General features: G+C 35.3%; 3 protein-coding genes and 1 long non-coding RNA gene across 4 annotated transcripts in view; 1 reads left to right on the top strand and 3 right to left on the bottom strand.

Annotated features, from left to right (window-relative positions):
* The window catches only part of LOC108358276 (uncharacterized), a 17,392-nt gene extending 13,521 nt beyond the window's left edge, over positions 1 to 3,871 (bottom strand). Inside the window, exons 1-3 of the mRNA XM_017609495.1 lie at positions 3,826 to 3,871; positions 3,474 to 3,535; positions 1,089 to 1,344 (exon numbers count right to left, since the gene is read on the bottom strand). Of these exons, the coding sequence (XP_017464984.1) occupies positions 1,089 to 1,344; positions 3,474 to 3,535; positions 3,826 to 3,871 (364 nt within the window). The remainder of the gene's footprint in view (positions 1 to 1,088; positions 1,345 to 3,473; positions 3,536 to 3,825) is intronic.
* Positions 3,479 to 5,795, top strand: Fen1 (Flap structure-specific endonuclease 1). The gene is made up of 5 exons (XM_017609510.1): positions 3,479 to 4,062; positions 4,123 to 4,706; positions 4,763 to 4,981; positions 5,061 to 5,210; positions 5,268 to 5,795. The coding sequence occupies exons 1-5, from the start codon at positions 3,981 to 3,983 to the stop codon at positions 5,385 to 5,387; spliced, it is 1,155 nt and encodes a 384-aa protein (XP_017464999.1). The 5' UTR covers positions 3,479 to 3,980; the 3' UTR covers positions 5,388 to 5,795.
* On the bottom strand, positions 5,621 to 11,049 carry IntS8 (integrator complex subunit 8). Its single transcript, XM_017609509.1, has 14 exons — positions 9,666 to 11,049; positions 9,357 to 9,602; positions 9,177 to 9,296; positions 8,981 to 9,101; positions 8,427 to 8,898; positions 8,107 to 8,352; positions 7,814 to 8,045; positions 7,498 to 7,739; positions 7,192 to 7,437; positions 6,680 to 7,113; positions 6,489 to 6,607; positions 6,258 to 6,430; positions 6,031 to 6,201; positions 5,621 to 5,965 (listed from the first exon to the last, which is right to left on the bottom strand). The coding sequence occupies exons 1-14, from the start codon at positions 9,820 to 9,822 to the stop codon at positions 5,846 to 5,848; spliced, it is 3,099 nt and encodes a 1,032-aa protein (XP_017464998.1). The 5' UTR covers positions 9,823 to 11,049; the 3' UTR covers positions 5,621 to 5,845.
* Positions 11,050 to 17,221: 6,172 nt separating this feature from the next.
* On the bottom strand, positions 17,222 to 18,240 carry LOC108358291 (uncharacterized). The gene is made up of 2 exons (XR_001846742.1): positions 17,822 to 18,240; positions 17,222 to 17,741 (listed from the first exon to the last, which is right to left on the bottom strand). It is a non-coding gene; the product is annotated as an uncharacterized LOC108358291 (long non-coding RNA).
* Positions 18,241 to 20,858: the final 2,618 nt, after the last annotated feature.

Genomic DNA, 20,858 nt, shown 5'->3' with positions numbered 1-20,858 from the left:
ATTACATTTTTCTCATTTTTAATATTTTTTATGTACAAAAATATGTATTTTCCTTTATTTTATTATTATTTTTAATTTAATTAATTAACCTTCCGGTTTCATAAGCAATTTAAGTGAAAAATTATTTCCCTTTTTCAGTTTTCATAATACATTAAACAAAAAAATCGTGAAACTGGCTGCTAATGATTTTAATATTTTGTTTGTTTGTTTTTGTTAATTAGATACATGATTTTATTTTTTAATTATCTATTTTTTTTATTTAGGAAAAAAGCATTGTATTCACCCTTGGGAAGTTTAACAGTCACATATAACGTGACGAGATAAACTATGAAATAGTGAATATTTATTGTACCTTGGACATTACTACACAAAACCATATTTGTCAGGGTTTCGTATGAACAAATCCAAGGGTAGATAGAATGTTTCTGAGAAGTTAATAGATTTTATATATATATTTAACGAACTGCATACTTTGACGCTCTCAACACAGAATCTAGCTTATTTAGAAAGCGCAAAGCAAGGAAGAAAAGCACATACATAAATTAAATTTTCCTTTAACTTCCTTAACCCAAACACTTGCATTCAATAAACAACAAACAAACACAAAAGTTGCCTTCATCGGGATTCGAACCGTGACCGAGAAAGCGCGCCAATTCATACAGTAAATGCGACACGCTAACACGATGCGCCACGCAACGTCAGCAATGTAGCCGGCTAAAACACCCTTCCTTGCTTTCACGTCTTCGTTCTACATATATGTACATACATACATACAAATACATTTTGCTGCCAGCGAACACCGGAGGTCTGTCGACCGAACCGAATACGTAGCAAAACACAAACGCAAAAGAGCAACAACTCGCTGAATTACAAAGTTCATCCATTATTCATTTTTTGGTTTTCATGCTTTATACGTTCGCATTAGCCGCGTTTGTTTTACAGCTTATCAACAGTACTGAAGAGAAATGAATGTTCGCCGCGTAGCATAAATCTACATGTATGTATGTATGTACATTTATAAATGTAGCTAGATATGATCATTAAGAAACCTTTCGCCCATTCTTAAAAATCCATATTGCCCTGCTTACCTGCATCAGACTCTGATTTAGGTTTCTTATCGTCATTCTCTGCCGCTGTAGGCGCCTTATCCGCATTCTTATCATTGGCTTCGTCACCAGCCCCAGCACTGTTTTCCTTCTCTGCCGCTGGTGCTGTTTCTTCTATTTCTTTACCACTAGCGGCTACCTCTTTCTTATCGTTTTCAGACGTTTTATCTGCCGTTGTCGTCGCTGATGCCTCAGCTTCGCCTCCGGCTTTTGTCTCCTCTGTTTTGTTCTCGCTTTCCTTTAAGCATAAGATCATCAAATATATGATTAGTTAAATATTTTATTAAAATATAAATACAACTGTAAAATAAACTACATATCTAATTGGTAAATGTTTTGAAGTTTTTTTAGTTAAGTTGTAATTCGTGTGGCTCCCAAAAATAGAGGTTAACTATGAAAGCAGCTTCCAGAACTTACTATGTTCTAAAATATGTATACATATAGATGAATTTGTTTCCTTGAACGTCATTGTGATGAAACGAAAAATACTGATTGTAGGCCACATACATATGTATTATACCTGGAACTATTAGTACATGGCGACCGGCGGTGATATGGGTGCTATTCGGAAATGCAGAAAAACACTGGCGTGTTGGGCAGACAACTACCCTCATCACAATAGACCAACTTTGCTCTGACTGCTGCTGCAGCCTAAACACATAGGTACCTGAATTGAGTCAATGCAGATGTTGAAATGAGTGCCCGGCAAGGGGAGTCTTCACATGACTCACGGCACCTCTTTACATTCCCCCAAGACCCCTCCCAGCTAACGCCCCTGCCTCTATGAACAACCACTGTTGAAGTTGCACACTTCCTGTGCCTTATCTTAGCTGAAACAGATGACAACGCAGATGGATGAGCCGACTCGAGCGGGGTTTAGTAGCCGCTACAACAACAACAACGTTGACGAACTAGCCGACCCGTGCGGGAATAGCCGCTACAACCATCAGTCTCTTATTTCTAAACTATAATATCGAATCGGAACTTACGTTTCGCTAATTGGGCTTTTCCAGCAATTATAGTTTAGATATAAGAGACGGATGTTGTTGCTTTGCTGCATTTCCGAATAGGGGTATGATTCTGTTGGTCCCAAGTGTTTAAACAATTGTTTATACAATTTTTTGACCTTCTGGCCGCCTATGCATTGGATCATCCGTAGTGAGTCTGAACTCTCAATGGAAAAGAATTAACTAGACTTCTAAAGAAATTAACCGCACAAACTACTCGTCGCATCTCGACGGAAGCAAAAGGTTCTCGTCAGTTATTTTATTGGCAATAGGATTAGTCCAAAAAGCAAATATTCAGAAAAAAAAAAGAAAAAAACAAAAAAAAATTAAAAATTGATATCGCTCACCAAATAGTTTTAGGAATGGTGTAGATAGTAAATTGGAGCTTCGCGTGGTATTAAAACCACAGAGTGCCTCCTACATTGGCTCTGACCATGCCCACATGTACATACATATGTACTGTGTATCCAATTAACTAGACGGCATATGTTGATTTGATGCATGAAACCTGCTATCGAGTGTAAGGACATTTACGTAGGTTTTCTGCACTTTAATCCAAATCATAAAAAGTCTAGCGAAATTAAAGAACAAGTGTACGCTTTTAAAATAAAGTAAATAAATTTTAACCTTCTAGAGTTTTCTCCCCAGGGATATATGTATGTACGTGCATGGTATGTATGTTTTGCAACACGTGTATGTACAAAGATACCTATTTATATATTTCCAAACCACTTGCCGAGCAAATGAAAATAGGTTCAACTGTTGCCTCAGCAAACAGTTCATACCCTCAAGCCACCCATTACAAAGTTATCTAAAACTACAACTTTTACAACAATATCCTCCGCGCATAGGAAATAGAAGAAATTTTTTCGCCTTTGTTTTTCTCCCGTGTTCGTCTTTATATTGGCTCTGGTGAGCCACGGCAACACCGAATCGAATGAATATAAAATAGATGAATGTTTGCCGCTTGAACAACGAATCAAGGCGAAAATGAAAACGCGAAATTTTCAACTAGATGAATTCGCTCGTGCGCTGAAGAAAAGACTACACAAAAGGCGGCAAGCGAGGAAAGCTCATACGAAATGTGAAGTACGTGAAAATGAACCGACGCCATGTTTATACACCACCACGGCGTAGCAAATACACGATGCAGCGCGGCGCAACGAAACAGCAAAACGACGACCAATAAAAAAAGAAGACGAAACGATGAAAGCGAAAAATTCACCGAATGTGACGCGCTTCAAATTTTTTCCACTCACTTATTCACGTTAAACACATTCAATTCGCACCGAATTTCATTGAAATTGAAAACTTTCAACACTAGTTAACAATTTGAAGTACTTTTTTTTAATTTACATACCATATTTACTATATTTTTTTCCCGAAAAAGTTTTTCTCGCCGTTTTCCTGGCACGAAATTCACTTATGGAAAATACACTCAACTATTTCACTAGTTCCTCTTTACTTTATGCTTCTTCTTTTTCTCAGCACATAAATGATTTTTTTGGTACTAGGTAAAATAGTACTATTTGGCGTAAAGTAAAGATCGTAAATCTATAAGTTATTTTTTTGACGCTGAAAGGAAACCAAATATATGTTAGAAATTCTAATTTGATTTCCTAACGTGTATGCCCTTGATTAGGAAGGAAGAAAACTCGTAATAAATCCAAAAGTTATCAAATTTCTTTTCAAATTTACTGTCACGCTAATACATTCCTTCGATTGTAATAACAATATTTCGATAACATTTGCGATCATGGTTTATCGTTGCGCCATTGGTAAATAACCGCGCGCCAACATCCATCTGCTTCTCCTACTTGGCACATTTTGTCCTGTTGGTCCTGACTGCAATTTAAAGCAGAATATCATGGGAATTTTGGGCTTAGCCAAGTTAATTGCAGATATTGCACCATCTGCTATTAAAGAGAATGAAATTAAAAACTATTTCGGTGAGTTTTTTCGCAAAAAAAAAGAATACGTTCATATACTTAGTACGATTCCCTCCAAAGGACGCAAAGTGGCTATTGATGCATCGATGTGCCTGTATCAATTTCTGATCGCCGTACGCTCTGATGGCGCACAATTGACAACTGTCGATGGCGAACCTACATCGCATCTGATGGGTATGTTCTATAGAACCATACGCATGCTGGAGCATGGTATAAAGCCCGTGTATGTGTTCGATGGTAAGCCACCAGATTTAAAATCGGGTGAATTAGCGAAACGTGCAGAACGCCGGGAAGAAGCACAAAAGGCTTTGGAAAAGGCCGAAGAAGCGGGCAATGCTGAGGAAGTGGAAAAATTCAATCGCCGGTTAGTGCGAGTAACCAAAGAGCATGCGCGTGAAGCGCAGGAATTGCTTAAATTGATGGGAGTACCTTATGTAGAGGCACCATGTGAAGCGGAAGCGCAATGTGCGGCGTTGGTGAAAGCAGGCAAAGTTTATGCTACAGCTACAGAGGATATGGATGCACTTACTTTTGGTTCCAGTGTACTCCTGCGTCATTTGACATTCAGTGAGGCGCGGAAGATGCCGGTAAAAGAGTTTATCTATGAAAAAGTGCTTCAAGGATTCGAATTGACAAGCAGTGAGGTGAGTACTTGAAGGCCCTCGAATGTATGAGCAGTATTATAAACCTTTTTTTGCAGTTTATAGATCTTTGCATACTGCTGGGCTGTGATTACTGTGAAGGTATCAAAGGTATTGGACCGAAGCGCGCCATTGAGTTGATAAATACTTATCGCGATATTGAGACAATACTCAAGAACATTGACCAAAAGAAGTACACAGTAGCGGAAGATTGGAACTATCAAGTTGCGCGTGAATTGTTCGTAAAACCCGATGTAACGGATCCGTCGACTATTGAGGTTAGTAAAGATGCACATGTAAATATGTGTATATTCTTGGAGAAATTATTTTACATAAATATTTGTTTCGCATTTATAGCTTAAGTGGACTGAACCCGATGAAGAAGGTTTGGTAAAGTTTCTATGTGGCGATCGGCAATTCAATGAAGATCGGGTACGTTCTGGCGCCAAGAAAATACAAAAATCTAAAAATACTCAGACACAAGGACGACTAGACAACTTTTTTAAGGTAATAAATTGTAGCTAAATGTATGTATGTATTAAAAAAATATATATATATATTTAGGCACTACCGTCTACAAGTAACAATAAGCCCACACCTAAGCGAAAGGCCGAAGATGATAAAAAGGCTGCCAATAAGAAGGTTAAAGCTGGCGGCGGTGGACGTGGCAGACGCCCCAAGTAATGAAGTTTCATTCGAGAAATTAATTCATCGACTCGACGAACATGTTTAGTATTTAAGGGCATTGGACTAAATTTTTTTTGAGAAACTATCGTCGCAGCCGCATCTTTGATAAAATCCTATGATCAGATATATTTCTGTTCAATTTTGTTTTATTTGTTTGACGCAAGTCTCCATTCTTTTTTGTTGTTAATCGTTGCAAAAATACTTAGTTTTTGAATCAGAACACATTGCTCAATGGTTTAAAAAATTTTATTTTGTCTGTTGGGAGAATACTATAATACTTTACAATTAAGTTTAAGTCTAGATACTTCGCATAATCATAGAAAATAGCTTACAACTACACATAAGTACTGCTATATACATAACTAAGATCTGTTCAATTTTATAATATGATTGCGCATAATCGAATTAAAAATAAATTATATAAAAGGTTCGGATAACTGTAATACGCATTTCATCTACAACAAATACTGCTTCGCTAATGCGCGCAGAAATCTTGTTTTTCGTATAGCTGCTGCTTCACGCTTGATTTCATCGTTATTATTCGCATTCAATTCCAAAGAGCCCATAATTGCGATCTGCAATCAAAATGGAATTAGAATATGATTGTTTAAGAAATGTTTAATTGTATTGTTAAACCGACCGCTTCTAATTTTCTGCTATGCTCTCCCTTTCTTGCGTGCAAATTAATTATGAATTCCAGCAATGTTGTATCCCAAATGCAGTTATAGTATGCGTCCATTGCATCGGTGAAGTTAGAAGATTTCTCAGTGAGTTTCTTAAACACGATACCATAGTCGATTTCTTCTAAAAACTGTAAAAATTGTAAAAAACATATTATTTTAAAACTGCGCTGCTGCACTTTAATACCTGACACAGAACGGTGGCTTGCATATGACAGCCCAGGTTTGAGGAGCAACGTATCATTTTGTGAATTACATAGTCATCAGCTACATTACGTTGCAGCGGGAAAGTGCAGTAATCAGTGCCGGTGATGAGCGCATTGACATAACAACGCATAGCAGCTTCATTATTGCCAATTGCTAATGACAAAGAGTTAATTTACAATTCAAGTATAAATCGGAAAAAACTGTAACTCACCTAATTCCAGATCCCCTTTCATTTTCAGCCATGTAATAGTTTGTGGATAGTATTTAAGCGCTTCTGTCAGCAACCAATGCAATGTTTCGCAAACTATACGCACGCTATAGGCCATTGGGCTGTAAACAAAAATTTTCTTTGATTATATACATACATACATGCATTTGGTACAACATTTAGCTCACACATACCTTGGTATACCAGCTGGCCACAAATGCATATATTCACCACTGAGATCGTGATTTGTATCATCTCTGAGTATGTTTTGTATTTTTCCAAGGCAAGATATGGCCAAGGAGAAAACCAGTTGATGGCGTATGCGTTTCAGAAACGGCTGAAGGCCAGTGGAAACAACTAGTGAGGGAGAATTCCGTGAACTGCCACCACTACCACCACCACCACTACCACCAGGACCACCGCTACGCTTCGTAGTATTCACAAACATTTGCAATACCAAATCGAAGGCATCTCGCGTAACCTTTTTAGAACCCTTCATTTTCTCCATATCAAGTACAGTGGCTGCAAAGGCGATGGGTAATTCGAGCTGCGGCAGGCGCTTATCCAAGAACATGAGCGCATTCCAATCGCCTAGATTAAGTAGCATTATGGCGCAACTTTCGATGATCTATGGAAATGTATATTTTTTTTAACAAATATGTCTTAATTACCCTACTATTGGGTTTAAACTCCAAACTATACTTACCTCAATGCGCGGTATAATATTGTCATTTGTTTGTAACGACGCTAAACATTGCTTGCAGCGATTGCCTAGTGACTGCAGATCTAAAGTTTTGCGGTTCCATTCCTCTAAACACTGTGTGATTTGGATAAGCAAAATTTCCCAATTTACCAGTTTGCCGAGTTTCGAAACGATGGTGGTGTTTGAAAGCTCTTGTCGCTGTGTTTCCGATTTAAGCACGCTTAGCATTGACACGGCGCCAATATAGTCCTAAAATCATAAAAGTGAATTTGTTCACATATTAGACAACACAAATAAAAATGAGCTTACACTCTTCGCCGTCATTTCACGGGCTTTTCCCAACAAAACATAAGCAAAATCTTGCAGAAAGCCGCGTTGCATAGACATAAGCAGTGACTTTATTGGCGTTGCTATCTCCCAGCTTGGATTGACGGTCCATAAAGGTTTAGTTGGATTGGTGGCCGCCAATTTTACCAGCAGTTTGCGGACCGTATTTGCATTTGTGCAGGAGATAAGTTGACGTTCAAGTGAGCCAACCTCAATGCGCATAACTGGAAAATAAATGATGTATAATACATTTTCTAAAAAAAAGTCGTTTTGCGCGGCACGCAGGTGCATTACATACTCTTCGAACTGAACTTCCATTCACCCAACGTTGCTAGTGTTGGCACAATCATTTCCTCTTCTGCAGTTTGTCGCTCCAAATCTCGCAATTCAGCGGGTGTGAAGAATTGTATGTATTGTACATTTTGTAGAAACTGTTTTCCATTATTTTGCTTCAAAATGCAGTCTATAAGAAAATGTTTGACGATATTGCGTTCGCTAAGTGTACAATGCGGCAACACATTACTGATGGCCTAAATGACATTAATGAATTTATTAATTGAAAACTAAACCAGCGATTACACATTAACTCACATCTATTATTGCGACAAAGCAATTCATATGTCTGTATTTTTCAAAGTAATCAACGCTGGCAAAAATGTTTCCCTCCTCAAAAATACTGCGCACCACATTCAGCGCGGCTACTTGCATTTCTAACGTGCGGGGTTCCTTCAGCGTACCCTGCGAAATGACGCCCTCAATATCAAGCTCGAGTATACGCCGATTTACAAGCGGGATTTCACGCACATGATTATCCTCTTGTAATATTTCAATAATGTCCTTAATTTGGGGTTGTAAGTATTTAATTTTAAATATAATGTTTTAATTGGCATACGTATGTTAAAAGAACTCACCTTATACTGCTTTAATGACGATGCATTAAATCGCTCCGTCAAAGTCGTACGCTGTTCACTGCAACCACAAGCCAGGAGATAACCCTCCAGTTCATCGTCGTTAACGTGGCAAAATAGATAGCCAGATGCAGTGTGATTAGTCGATTCAGCTCGGTAGTCTGCCTTCATTTCTCTTAAATTACGTCGGCATTCATTAACAGCTTCTCGCGCCAGGACATATTGTTTGGTATACAAGTAAAAGTTAACTAAATCGAAATAGATTTGTGCACGCAACTCTGCAAGGGATATTTTTTGCATTTGTTCGAAATTTTGACGCATTGTTTCGTTATCGGCGTGAAGTGTTACAAATGTGTCATAGGTGAAGACATAAAAAGGTTCTGTTGATTTACATAGCTCCTGTAGATATTCAACGCTATTTTGTGGTGGTATTTCGGGAGCAAAGAATTGATGCATGGGCTCCATTGGTACGAACCTAAGATATTTTTCAAATAAAAAACAAATTAATATACATATATTAAAAAAAAAAAAATCATTAAGAAAATTTGTTCACTCACATATTAGCCATGGACGGTCGTGCAGCTTTCATGGCAATATCTTTCAGTATTTGCAAGCGTAGCACCCATCGATGATAAAAGGTTAATGCAAAACGGGCTGCATGCTCATGGCCATCAGGCGCTGCAAAACACAATATTTCCAAGCGTGTTCTAGTATGATGTTAAATAAAATTTCTACATAGATATATCTACTTACAAACTTTTTGCTGAAAATCCTGCTGTAAAGGTATTGGTACCAATTTGCCAAAACATACTGTACATAAATCGCGCAACAGAAAGAGCTGCTTTGGAATGGGAAGACTCTTTTCCAGGACATCTGGGATATATACACAATAGATTTCTTCAATGTTTTTTTATATATGAATTCTCCACTTACCCAAGTTCCATTTCAACCATGTCGCCACTTTTAGCGTTAATATTTTTAAAGCAATTTGCTTTCGCGGTATACGCAGTCCATCTATGTTGCTCATTATGACAGTACCAGTTACGCCTGCGCCCGGTGTCACTGGTATACCGCCTGGTACATTTTCAGCCTCTGGCGAAGTCAGATCATACTGCGGCGGCATTATAACATCCGGTGTAACAGATATGAATTGAGACATTAGCTCCAAAGGGCTGGGATCTAAAGAATGGTATTTGCTTTAATGTTAAGTGTGTCTTTTGGATATTTGCCATTCGCACTTACCTGGATTAGGTTTCTGCAAATGTTTGGTAATTAAATGTGGGTCGAGCAGAAATTCAAACCAAAGCACCGTTTCAGCGGCAAGTGGCACCGCTTTCGGCCGCAAAGGGTCTTCCATTTTTTTATTCGAAGGATTTATTGCACTTTTATCTGCATTCATTTATTTATAAAATTGGAAAATTAACAATTTTGGAGTTAAAGCACCTCGCTGCAAAAATCAGATGTTTTCCTGTGGGTGTCAAAACAAATCAGCCGGCTGAAGCGTTGCCATCTGTTTGTGGCGCAGGGTGCATTATAATAAAAAAATTGAAAAATCTTTAAAGTTTACTGCAAATAATTGGCACAGAAATATCTTAAATCCTCTCATTGATAGCCAGTTCTCCAGCAAAAACCCTGTGTAATTCGTTTCCGTTGTATAATTTATTGAATAAATAGAAACAAAAGATTTAGCACGTTTGATAGCCTTCATTATTAGAAAATCGTAGGCACCCTGTACACATTTGCATAAAAGTACCGTTTACAAATTTTCTGTTCGCTTCAAGTGCGCGCTCAATTAATTTATTTGGTGCAAAAAGTGTGATTTAAGGTGAAAATTGTTCAATAAAAAGTGATAAAATGTGTTAAATTGATATTAAGGTATGAATTTAGCCTGAAATATTTCGAGGTGGCGCTTTTGTAATATCAAAAAATTCGCAGTAGAAAAATACCGGACATAACCTCTTTTTTCTTCGCGTCTGATAAAAGTTGCGCGTTTGATTGTAATTTTCAGTATCTGAATTTCGTCAACTAAATAGTTTATTCACGCTAGTGCATATTTTCGCGGGTGTTTGGTGGTAAGTACAATTCTTTGATGCATAAATGGAAATATAGAAAGCTTTTTTATTACTCATATGTATGCTACATACTTGCCGTTCATCCCTTCAAGTTGACATAGGAAGCGGAAGTGCACAAGTTTTTGTCTCAAATAAATAACATTTCCAGTTCCGCAAAGGGATACAAAAACGAAAACGCTAAACATCAGCATTGTCCTAGCCAATGCATCCAAATGATATTAGCAATTTTTTAATATATATGTATATGTATGTATGTATGTACGTTGGTAGCTTCTATACTTAACAATTATACTTACATACATATGTATGTGCATACTTTTAAGAAGCGAAAATGAAAGACATTTGGTATTAAATAAAAGCGCCTTGAATCTGTAAAACCAGGATATGTATTTGGAATGTGGGCCGTTCCGATAACGTAGACTCAACTGCTAGCAACTTTTCACTATAAGGGCCAGTTTTTCAGTGCCAGTTGAAACTTAGATTAAGTAAAGATTATACGGATAATCCCGGCCCTAGCATATATCCATGTACCTATAGATGTATGTATGTGTGTACGTACATACCCTGTGGGGAAATCTCTAGTTCTGAACTGGTGTGCTTCTAGTACATTTAGACCCAGTACTGGTTCGCGATAAATCTCTTTTGCATGCAAACAACTGGCGAATTTAACATGGCGATGTCCTAGGAAGTGTCAATTGCCCCCCGCTGCATCCCTTTTTCGATAGTTCCGAACTAGTCCTAAATTCTATAGTTCCGAACCAGTTCTAAAATCGACAGACGATGATTTTTCAATCTTTTTGGTTCTTCCGTGTGTGCGATTTTAAGTTATTTTGAAAGAAATGTGTTTTCAATTTGAAATTAAATTTGTTTGAGTGATTGTAAGAAATGTACGTTTACATACGTTTAGCTGTAGCTGAGTTTGCAGAGGTGCTCGCTGTTAGATTCCAGACGGTCCCAAGATGTTGAAATGTTAACACAAATTTTGGTTTTGTATTACCAAGCTATGAAAAAATTTCTGCGAAATGCAGAATACAAGCGTATTTGAACGAAGAAGCCGTATGTGTTCGGATATCTATGTAAAGTAAACAAGCCCCCTGCAGCATGGCTTTTGTCGATAGTTCCGAATTAGTTCTAAATTCGACAAATAAGATCTAGTTCGTTCTGCATCTCTTTTTCGATAGTTCCGAACCAGTTCTAAATTCGTCACTTTAGAAATAGATTTCTAGTGAAAAAAAACTGAAAAAATTAGTTTTTTAAAAGTACCACTTTTCGCCGATTTTGGACTGGTGGGGATCTAGCTCCTATCGGACTAGTTCCTTTTTGGCGATAAAGACCTAGTACGAAACTAGAAATTTGATTCACTAGCCCGTGGTTTCCCTGCAGGGTATGAACATATGCATTTTTCTGTTTTTTTAAATTATTATATATACATACATACATATGCGTCTTTCTGATTGTATTTTTAGTATAACATATATATACGTAAATACATACATACATACATACTTATCGATGGTCCAAGTCTATTATGTGGCTCACATCTCTAATCATTGTCGAATCCATGCCTAAACTTTTGAATTCACCTTAGCAGTCCTCACTGCTTACTTTAGTAAGGGATGGAAATGGATTAGACAAGGATTATAGACGAGCCACTTAACATTAATAACAGTTTTTATTTTTTCAATTTTGAATTGTGTCTTTATTGCACAGGACCATCGATATGTAGCCTTTTTTATCGTAATCAATTCAACTATACTGCTTTAAGCCACCATATTTCTTTGAAATATGCACAAATAGAAAAGTTATGGAATTTGTATACATTCATTATACATAATGTATCTTCATTAAAAATGTAAAGCAGCTTATAACGCGACACCTTTTAGCGCACAGGTATCTACTTCGTATACCTATACATAGATATATATATATATATATATATATATACATATATATGGATGCGTAATAAACCCATTGAACTGTGCCGCCGGTCTAACCTCTCTTACTACGTTGAGTGCAAAATCGATTGGCTATATATTCCCTACGTAAGTATGACACATATATATATTAATAAGTTAGTAATCGAAGAAAAAACAAAATACATTTTATTAAAAGATAATTAAAAAATTACAGTATCACTAGCGTAATGAAAGAGAGTGAAACAGAACAGTTTCGCCTTCTTTCCTTGTAGCCGCATAGCTATTTAGTTTCTAAAAGCCAAGAAATGTACCCATGTATGTAAGTACATACAAATGTATTTTAAATTTAAATAAAATGAAAATGTTTCAACAATTGGTATTTCTGCCAAGATCATAAAATAAAAAACGACAACAACTATAGGTGTACTTCGTATGTAGGAAAATAGACAACAACACAATAAAAAACTAACGCAAGTGGATGATCAGGAAAAAAATTAAATTATTGTCAACAGCTGCTGAAAATGTTTCCAAAACTTAAACTGAAATATTTAGGTATGTATGTACTTACATACATACGTGAATGTTGTGAATCCATTGAAATGCCTAGGATTATTTTCAACATACGCAAGCTTTCTTTCAACCTTGCGTTCGAACACTTAACTTTTTTCCACGCTAAAAGATAAATAGCTCCAATTATTTTAAGGTAAAAGTTTTTATTTTATTTTTTTCTTGTCTACGTGCTTAGGGTAGAGGTTTGGAGACACGTCAGTTTAGTGAGTAATGGTGAAAAAATGTAGAAAAAAGAAGAAAATAGCCAAAAATTACTATTTGGATGATGTCCATGAATAGGAATTTACTAAGTTGAAAAATTAAAATAAAATTTTAGAATAAGACAGAAAAATGTTAAAAAATTTCGCTCAAAATTAAAAAAAAAAATTTGCAAAAAATTGAATGCTGTAGCGGAAGTCGCAAATTGTTTCCAAATGACTGTGGGTTTTATATTTTTTTAGTAGGAGAAATTTACTTTTGTATATTGAAGTATGAATGTAAGGATGTATACATACATAAGTATTTCTTAATAAGTTATTCAACCAGAATACTCATTACTTACTTTCAACTTGGAAAACTATTAAACATTAGGGCCGTTTAAGATGTTGCNTTATTTTATTTTTTTCTTGTCTACGTGCTTAGGGTAGAGGTTTGGAGACACGTCAGTTTAGTGAGTAATGGTGAAAAAATGTAGAAAAAATGTAGAAAAGAAAAATTTCGCTCAAAATTAAAAAAAAAAATTTGCAAAAAATTGACTGCTGTAGCGGAAGTCGCAAATTGTTTCCAAATGACTGTGGGTTTTATATTTTTTTAGTAGGAGAAATTTACTTTTGTATATTGAAGTATGAATGTAAGGATGTATACATACATAAGTATTTCTTAATAAGTTATTCAACCAGAATACTCATTACTTTCTTTCAACTTGGAAAACTATTAAACATTAGGGCCGTTTAAGATGTTGTGGAAATGGTCTTGGATTTGCAGTTGGAATTGTATTTGCAAATTTTATGCTTGCTGCCATGGCAACCACGCGCATTTTATTGTTGTGCATTTACAGATGCAATTAATATGCAAATGCGAGCGCATATGCACAAGATCCTGAACAGCCCTATTAATCGTCCTAATATAACCGACCTAATGAGAGCCAAATTCTGGCGCAGGATTTAACGTAGTGGTGCACTGTTCTAAGACTAGCTCTGGAGTAATTAAATATATGTCTAAAGCTAATATCCTACACTTTCAATTATCTTCCAAGCAGAATTGTACGCCATAGATGGTACTATCTACTTACATACATTTATCTCTGCTCTGGCTTCCGGTGCATAAAATAAAAAATGGTTGCAGAGAATTTTTTGGGGAGTTCTAAATACCTGCAGAGCCTATCGTTTGGATGTCCAAGTCATCGGGCTGTCCCACATTCGGTGCATTATTTTTTTATTACTANTTTTAGTAGGAGAAATTTACTTTTGTATATTGAAGTATGAATGTAAGGATGTATACATACATAAGTATTTCTTAATAAGTTATTACTCATTACTTACTTTCAACTTGGAAAACTATTAAACATTAGGGCCGTTTAAGATGTTGTGGAAATGGTCTTGGATTTGCAGTTGGAATTGTATTTGCAAATTTTATGCTTGCTGCCATGGCAACCACGCGCATTTTATTGTTGTGCATTTACAGATGCAATTAATATGCAAATGCGAGCGCATATGCACAAGATCCTGAACAGCCCTATTAATCGTCCTAATATAACCGACCTAATGAGAGCCAAATTCTGGCGCAGGATTTAACGTAGTGGTGCACTGTTCTAAGACTAGCTCTGGAGTAATTAAATATATGTCTAAAGCTAATATCCTACACTTTCAATTATCTTCCAAGCAGAATTGTACGCCATAGATGGTACTATCTACTTACATACATTTATCTCTGCTCTGGCTTCCGGTGCATAAAATAAAAAATGGTTGCAGAGAATTTTTTGGGGAGTTCTAAATACCTGCAGAGCCTATCGTTTGGATGTTTAAGTCATCGGGCTGTCCCACATTCGGTGCATTATTTTTTTATTACTGATTTGTAATTTTTTAAGAGCTTTCTTTCTTTTTTCAAATCCTTAAACATCTTTTTTAGTATTCAAACAGTTTATACATTTTATATTTATTTCAACATTTTATAATGCTTACTATATTCACCGACTAAAGAAAACTCGTTTTTTTATTACATATTTTTAACTTGACCATTTAAAGTTTTATGATTTTCGGTTTATTTTTGTTGATGGTTATGTTAATTTTATTTACTTGGAGCTATACTTTAAGTAAAGCAGTACATACATAGTGTGGGCATTAGGGTGGTCCTCAAATGTAGGAAGCACATTTTTACTTCAGATTTCCTAAACCTTAACTCCTACATCGATGCTACTATAGTCGAAGATATAACATATATAAATTTTGGTCGCGATTGGAGACTCTTAAGGCGTGTCGCACAGAGGGCAAAATTCCGATTCCTCTATGAAAAAAAAAAATTAAAGTTATTATTTTTTTCATCTAATACCCAAAATCGATACTATTTACCATAGTCGAAGATATCACATATACATTTTGGTCTCGATTGGAGACGGTCAAGGCGTGTCGCACAGAGCGCAAAGTTCAGATTACCTTATCCAGACCAGTCTTAACCGACTCCAATCGGGACCAAAATTTACATGTGATATCTGCGACCGCGGTATTACCGATTTAGGGGGGGGTGAGACTGCAAAAATCGTTCATTTGATTTTTTTCAGGACCACCCTAATATACATACGTAGCTACATTTGAAATCATTTAATTTCGTTTTAGTGTAGCATCTTAAATTAGCAATTTTAAATTTTATTGTTGTATGCCATCTTTTATTATTATTCGTTCTTCATGTCACCTGCGGCGTTTTTTACGCCTGCGTGCGCTTAAAATTGTTTCTTTGCTGCTGCAGGTGTATTAAAGAAAAAAAATAAATTATAAAAGAAAATACCAAAAACCGCATAATAAAAGTGTTTCATCTGCTCAAATTTAAATACTTAATCAGGTATTTTTTATGTCATCTTGTTAAAAATATGCTAATGTATTTGCCACAATGTCCAAACACAAATATTTCAAAATATTTATCGAATTATTTTATGTGCATACAATACACCAAAGCAGCGCTCTGCTTTATCGTAATTAAATTTTTTTTTCAACTTTTTTATGGAACTATATACTTTAATGCATACATGCACTTACCAAAATTGCTTTGACCATGGCTTCTTAGCGCAACTGTAGCTCTGTCGAATTATAAATTTATGCTGATAACATAAATGAGCGCCCTAGCCTAGATTTCAGTATCGCATAATGATGAAAAACAGCTTTTTTTATTTTTTTATTTTTGTATGTATGTACATATATATTTATGTTTGTGTGTATGTACGTGCGCATAAGAAAATGGACAATATCTTGCCATCGATTTTCAAAAAAAATATTTCTGAAATACATACTAAACAGGATAAAATCTAGAAATTCAATACTTTTTCGGATACCATACGTACATATGTATGTAAATAAGTGTAGACCGAAAAAAATTATAATTAAAAAAAGGAAAATATTTTTAATTCATGAAAATAATATATACGTAAATACTCCTAACTTCTAGATTTTGTTCGAAAAAAAAATTGCTTTCTATTGTTTTTGATAAACCGTTTGACCCTTTCTGCAAGCAATCGTTTTTCTGTGGTGGAATAAATCCAATTGAAAATAAAAACCACTAAATTTTATTATTACTGAAAATGAGAAAAATAAGATTAAGATGAAGCATAGAAATTGCATAAGAAGCATACGTATGTAAATACGTACTTGTACATAATCGTTCCCACTACAGTCGGATCTACGTAACCGGAACGACCCAAAATAATATCTGTCCAAGGACCTTCACACCAGCATTATTCCTAAAAAAATCCTTTGTGAATTTGTACTTATGATGTTACAACAACATCTTGTAGATAATATAATTTTTTTGTTAACGAACTTCTATGCGACTCTTTGACTATGTTGACTAAAAATACAGTAGGAAAAACTAGATTTTTCAAACTTAAAAATTACACAGGTTTACAAAAAAAAAGTTCCTGCATATTGAACCAAACCTCTGTATCCCTATGTTATTCGACACCCTGAATGCGAATCCGAGGTCTGTTAGGCCCCATCTCGTCAGGTTCGGGGTCAAGTAGGAAAAAATTCGTTTCCCATTAATTTTTAAACCCTGCTTATGAACTGCATTTTTTAGCAGTCTCTAAATATTTATTCAAATGTACGTGAGTTCACATATTTTTATTATGTACTATTATATTTCATTATGTAAATTAAGTTAAAATAATCTATGTACAAGAATAAACTGAGTAATTATGTATCATTTTTTCGTAGCTTGTTCGGGTTCATAATACCGTAGTACAATATTTTGTATATCTCCTCTCATTTTCAATTTATTACTTGCCCCCACCTCTTTCACATATGGCAAAAGGCTTTTGAAAAAGTGTAGGTCGTCACAATCTTCTTCTTTACTCATACTGCTTTCGTCCTTGAGGGCGATATTATCAACGATGCTTTGATTGCTTACCTCCCCAAACGAGGCAACACCATCCCTTAAAAACGAAATCATCTCAAAATATTTTTGCTTTGAAAAATATGTATAGGGCGCAGCAGCACTTGACGCCAATTGTGGCATTTTACGCGAAGCCTTTCTGAATTCATCTTTTAAATATTTCCATTTCCTTCTGCATTTTTCCTCTAGAATCGTAATGGAAAAAAATGCAATTTTAAAATATGTATATTTGAAATATCTTTGAAGCGGTACATTGATACAATACCTAACTTTTAGTTTTCAAATCGTCTAAAGCACTTTGTGCAAAATTCTATTACAATAGAAACTTGTTCAGTCACGTATGAGCCTGCTTGTACCTGCGTGTGCATGTATGCACTTGTGAACAGTCAACCTCGTTCTCTTACATTTATAACCATATATTTACTTACTTGTTGAATGCATATCAATCGCAATTGTGTCCCACAATGCCTCCTTTACGACTCTATTCGTGAAATTTCTATCTTGTTTATCCCACAAAGGTGGATTGTTATAAATTTCTCCAATAAGTCTTTCCAAATCCATTGTTTGACTAAGACTGCCTGAGTGTCTGCTGACTCAGTACTTCAGCTGAAGGAAAAAATCAAGCATACGCCGAACTTATAAGCAGTGTTGCCGCGAATCATTTTTAGTGGTAGCCAAATTCCTTTAAAAAAAGGGCTAAAAAAGAGCTAAAAAAAGTCGTTGTGGCTAAAAATGGTAGCTAAATTTTTTTACTTACATATACATATATAAGTATACACGTAAACATTTTCAATAAGTAAAAGCGAAGGTACACAACATGCGTTAGCCGGCAAATGCGTCCGCCGTCAATGTCAAATAAAATTGAACACGTGCGTTTGTATGACAGCTGTTACAGACGACGCCGTTACGAATGCGTTAACGCAGTTGCCGTCGTACGTAAACCAACTCGCTACTTTTCTGTTGCGTTCATGCGTTGACATTTGAAATTACATTTGTGGATATGCTTATCAGCTGTTTTTTGTTTACAAAACAATGAGCGGCACAACGCAAGGTGTGTAACAGCAAATTTTTCAACGTCGTCAACGCATAAACGGATCAACGGATCAACGCAACGCCGCAGCAAATAAAATGATGTACCTTCAGCTTAATGGTATACCTAAAACCTTTTTGTATAAAATAGGAAATATACGACACCTGCTTGCTGGCTCCATCAAGTGATTGTTATATCAGGCTCGAAGCATATAACTTACCAGCATGCTGGTACAATATTTATTTCTTTATTAATGAAGTCCAGGAAAGATCGAAATGATTACAGCCGAAATTTCATAATTTTTCTACCATTTTGTTAAACATTGTTTTTTTTTTTTTTAATTCACAACGGCAATATCGTGAACTTAATCTTCCACAAACACGGCTTTGACTCATTTAGTGAAGAAATTTCCGCCACAATACTTTTTACTTAGAAAATTGAGCTAATTGCACCACTGACGACACCAGCTGGTACAATCATAAAATTTTCAAATAATTTTTGAAGTCGCACCAGAAGCTGGTACAATCACACCACAAGAACATACACGGTCAATCGACTTGATGGGGCATTTAACAATAACTTAACTTAACTTATCTATTTTAAACTATAGTTAAATCGTTAATAAATAAGTTAACAGCCCTAACACTTTTACAGTATGTATGTATAAAAACGTAAGGAACATACAATATATATAAATATCAGTCTTCCTTAGTTTAAAAATTCATCTCTTACATAAATGAAAAAAAAATATTAGATCAAATTAAGCATGTACAACTTTTTCATGCCAAGTATGAATAAATTCTCCAAAGGGCTAAAAAAAGGGCTAGGGGCAATTTTAAATTTATGTGGCCAAAAAAAGTATGTGGTAGCTAAATCTAGCCACCAAAGGGCTGAACGGCAACACTGCTTATAAGCGCGTACGCTCAGTTCAGCTACGCTCTTAGTTTGTTTGCTTGTATAACTACGGTGACCATATTAACCAACGTAAAATACAGCACATTTTTTTTTTCAAAATGATTTGGGAATACATACATACAAATTGTATGATAAAAGTACCTTACCCATATATTAATTTAAATCAAATATTTACCAGTTAATTATATTATTTAATTGTGCAAGTTTCCCTGCTGTAGGGAAAAATTAAGCCAAACCTTTTCAAGAACTTCGCCATCCTTTGCTACTAAAACGCGTTTACCATAATTCATACTGCCCCACGAAGCCAGCACACAGTGGTTGAAAATTGAAATTTAATGTTCATAATTCACCGGTGCTTTTATTTTGCAACCACTTATTTACTAAAAACAAAAAAAAATATATATTTATGTTGGTGAAAATTTTGTTATAACATTTAAATTTTTTTTTGTGTAATTTTTTTGTTTTGGGAGAACCATACAATTGTTTTCAACTAGTTTTTGTTATGAACCATTTATTAACTGGAACAGAGAATACATTTTCTTCAAAATTGCTACATTTTCTCGATTTTGTACAAAAAAAAATGTTATATAATCAAATAAGAATTCAAAAATCAGGCTCAACAGGTCTCTGGCAAATATTGTAAGCTTTCATAAAAAAAAATAAAAAGTAATCAAATTAAGTGAAAAATGAAGGCTCCAGTGAATTACGAACACTAAATGCCGGTTTTAAACCACTGTGCAGCAGGGGGTTTATCTTCTTTAAGTGGAGCGGGAAACTCAGCGTGCAACACGATCCTGGGCACAACTTTCCCTGTGCTTTATAGATTGTACAAAGATTACCGATTAAATGATTAAATAGAAACCCTTGAGTGGGGTGCGAAACAAAATGGCGAAGGTTTTTATTATATTTTATAACGGACATTTTTATTTTTCATATTCTGTGTTTAAGAATTTACCTCTGAAAAATGCAGAGCTGATTTAAAGGACAGTTTAAGAAATAAAGGACAAAAGGCGTCCTATATTTTGAAAAAAATTATAAAGGACAGGGGGTTAAAATAAAGGACTGTCCTTTAAAATAAAGGCCGGATGGTCACCGTATGTATAAAACATGTTCATATGATGCAAGGCACATTAAACAGGTAGTATCAGTAGAGCAAAAACAACATTTGCGTGTATTTTGTTGTTGCTTCTGGTATCGAAAGTGTCAAAAACTGTTCTGAATTTTTTCTTCTAAATCAAAGCGTGTCATGTGAAATACAAAAATTATAAAAAATATAAAATTGAAATTGGAAAAAATAAAAATTGATGTAACTTTGTTTCCTAGTAAATTTGTTTGCTTCTCGAAGCATTGATCCATC

Source organism: Rhagoletis zephyria, unplaced genomic scaffold (genome assembly GCF_001687245.7).
Source record: "Rhagoletis zephyria isolate East Lansing unplaced genomic scaffold, Rhagoletis_zephyria_1.1 Rzeph_scaffold_00231, whole genome shotgun sequence".
In the NCBI taxonomy this organism is placed as follows: Eukaryota; Metazoa; Arthropoda; class Insecta; order Diptera; family Tephritidae; genus Rhagoletis; species Rhagoletis zephyria.
This window is presented reverse-complemented; position numbering and strand designations above follow the sequence as displayed.

Bases quoted from the DNA above. Each gene is read 5' to 3' on its own strand.
- Fen1 (XM_017609510.1), top strand. From the start codon at position 3,981: ATGGGAATTTTGGGCTTAGCCAAGTTAATTGCAGATATTGCACCATCT. The intron at 4,063-4,122 runs GTGAGTTTTTTC...TTCCCTCCAAAG, and splicing joins TGAAATTAAAAACTATTTCG to GACGCAAAGTGGCTATTGAT. The intron at 4,707-4,762 runs GTGAGTACTTGA...CTTTTTTTGCAG, and splicing joins TCGAATTGACAAGCAGTGAG to TTTATAGATCTTTGCATACT.
- IntS8 (XM_017609509.1), bottom strand. From the start codon at position 9,822: ATGAATGCAGATAAAAGTGCAATAAATCCTTCGAATAAAAAAATGGAA. The intron at 7,740-7,813 runs GTATGTAATGCA...TTTATTTTCCAG, and splicing joins ATGGAAGTTCAGTTCGAAGA to TTATGCGCATTGAGGTTGGC. The intron at 7,438-7,497 runs GTAAGCTCATTT...TTATGATTTTAG, and splicing joins GTGAAATGACGGCGAAGAGT to GACTATATTGGCGCCGTGTC.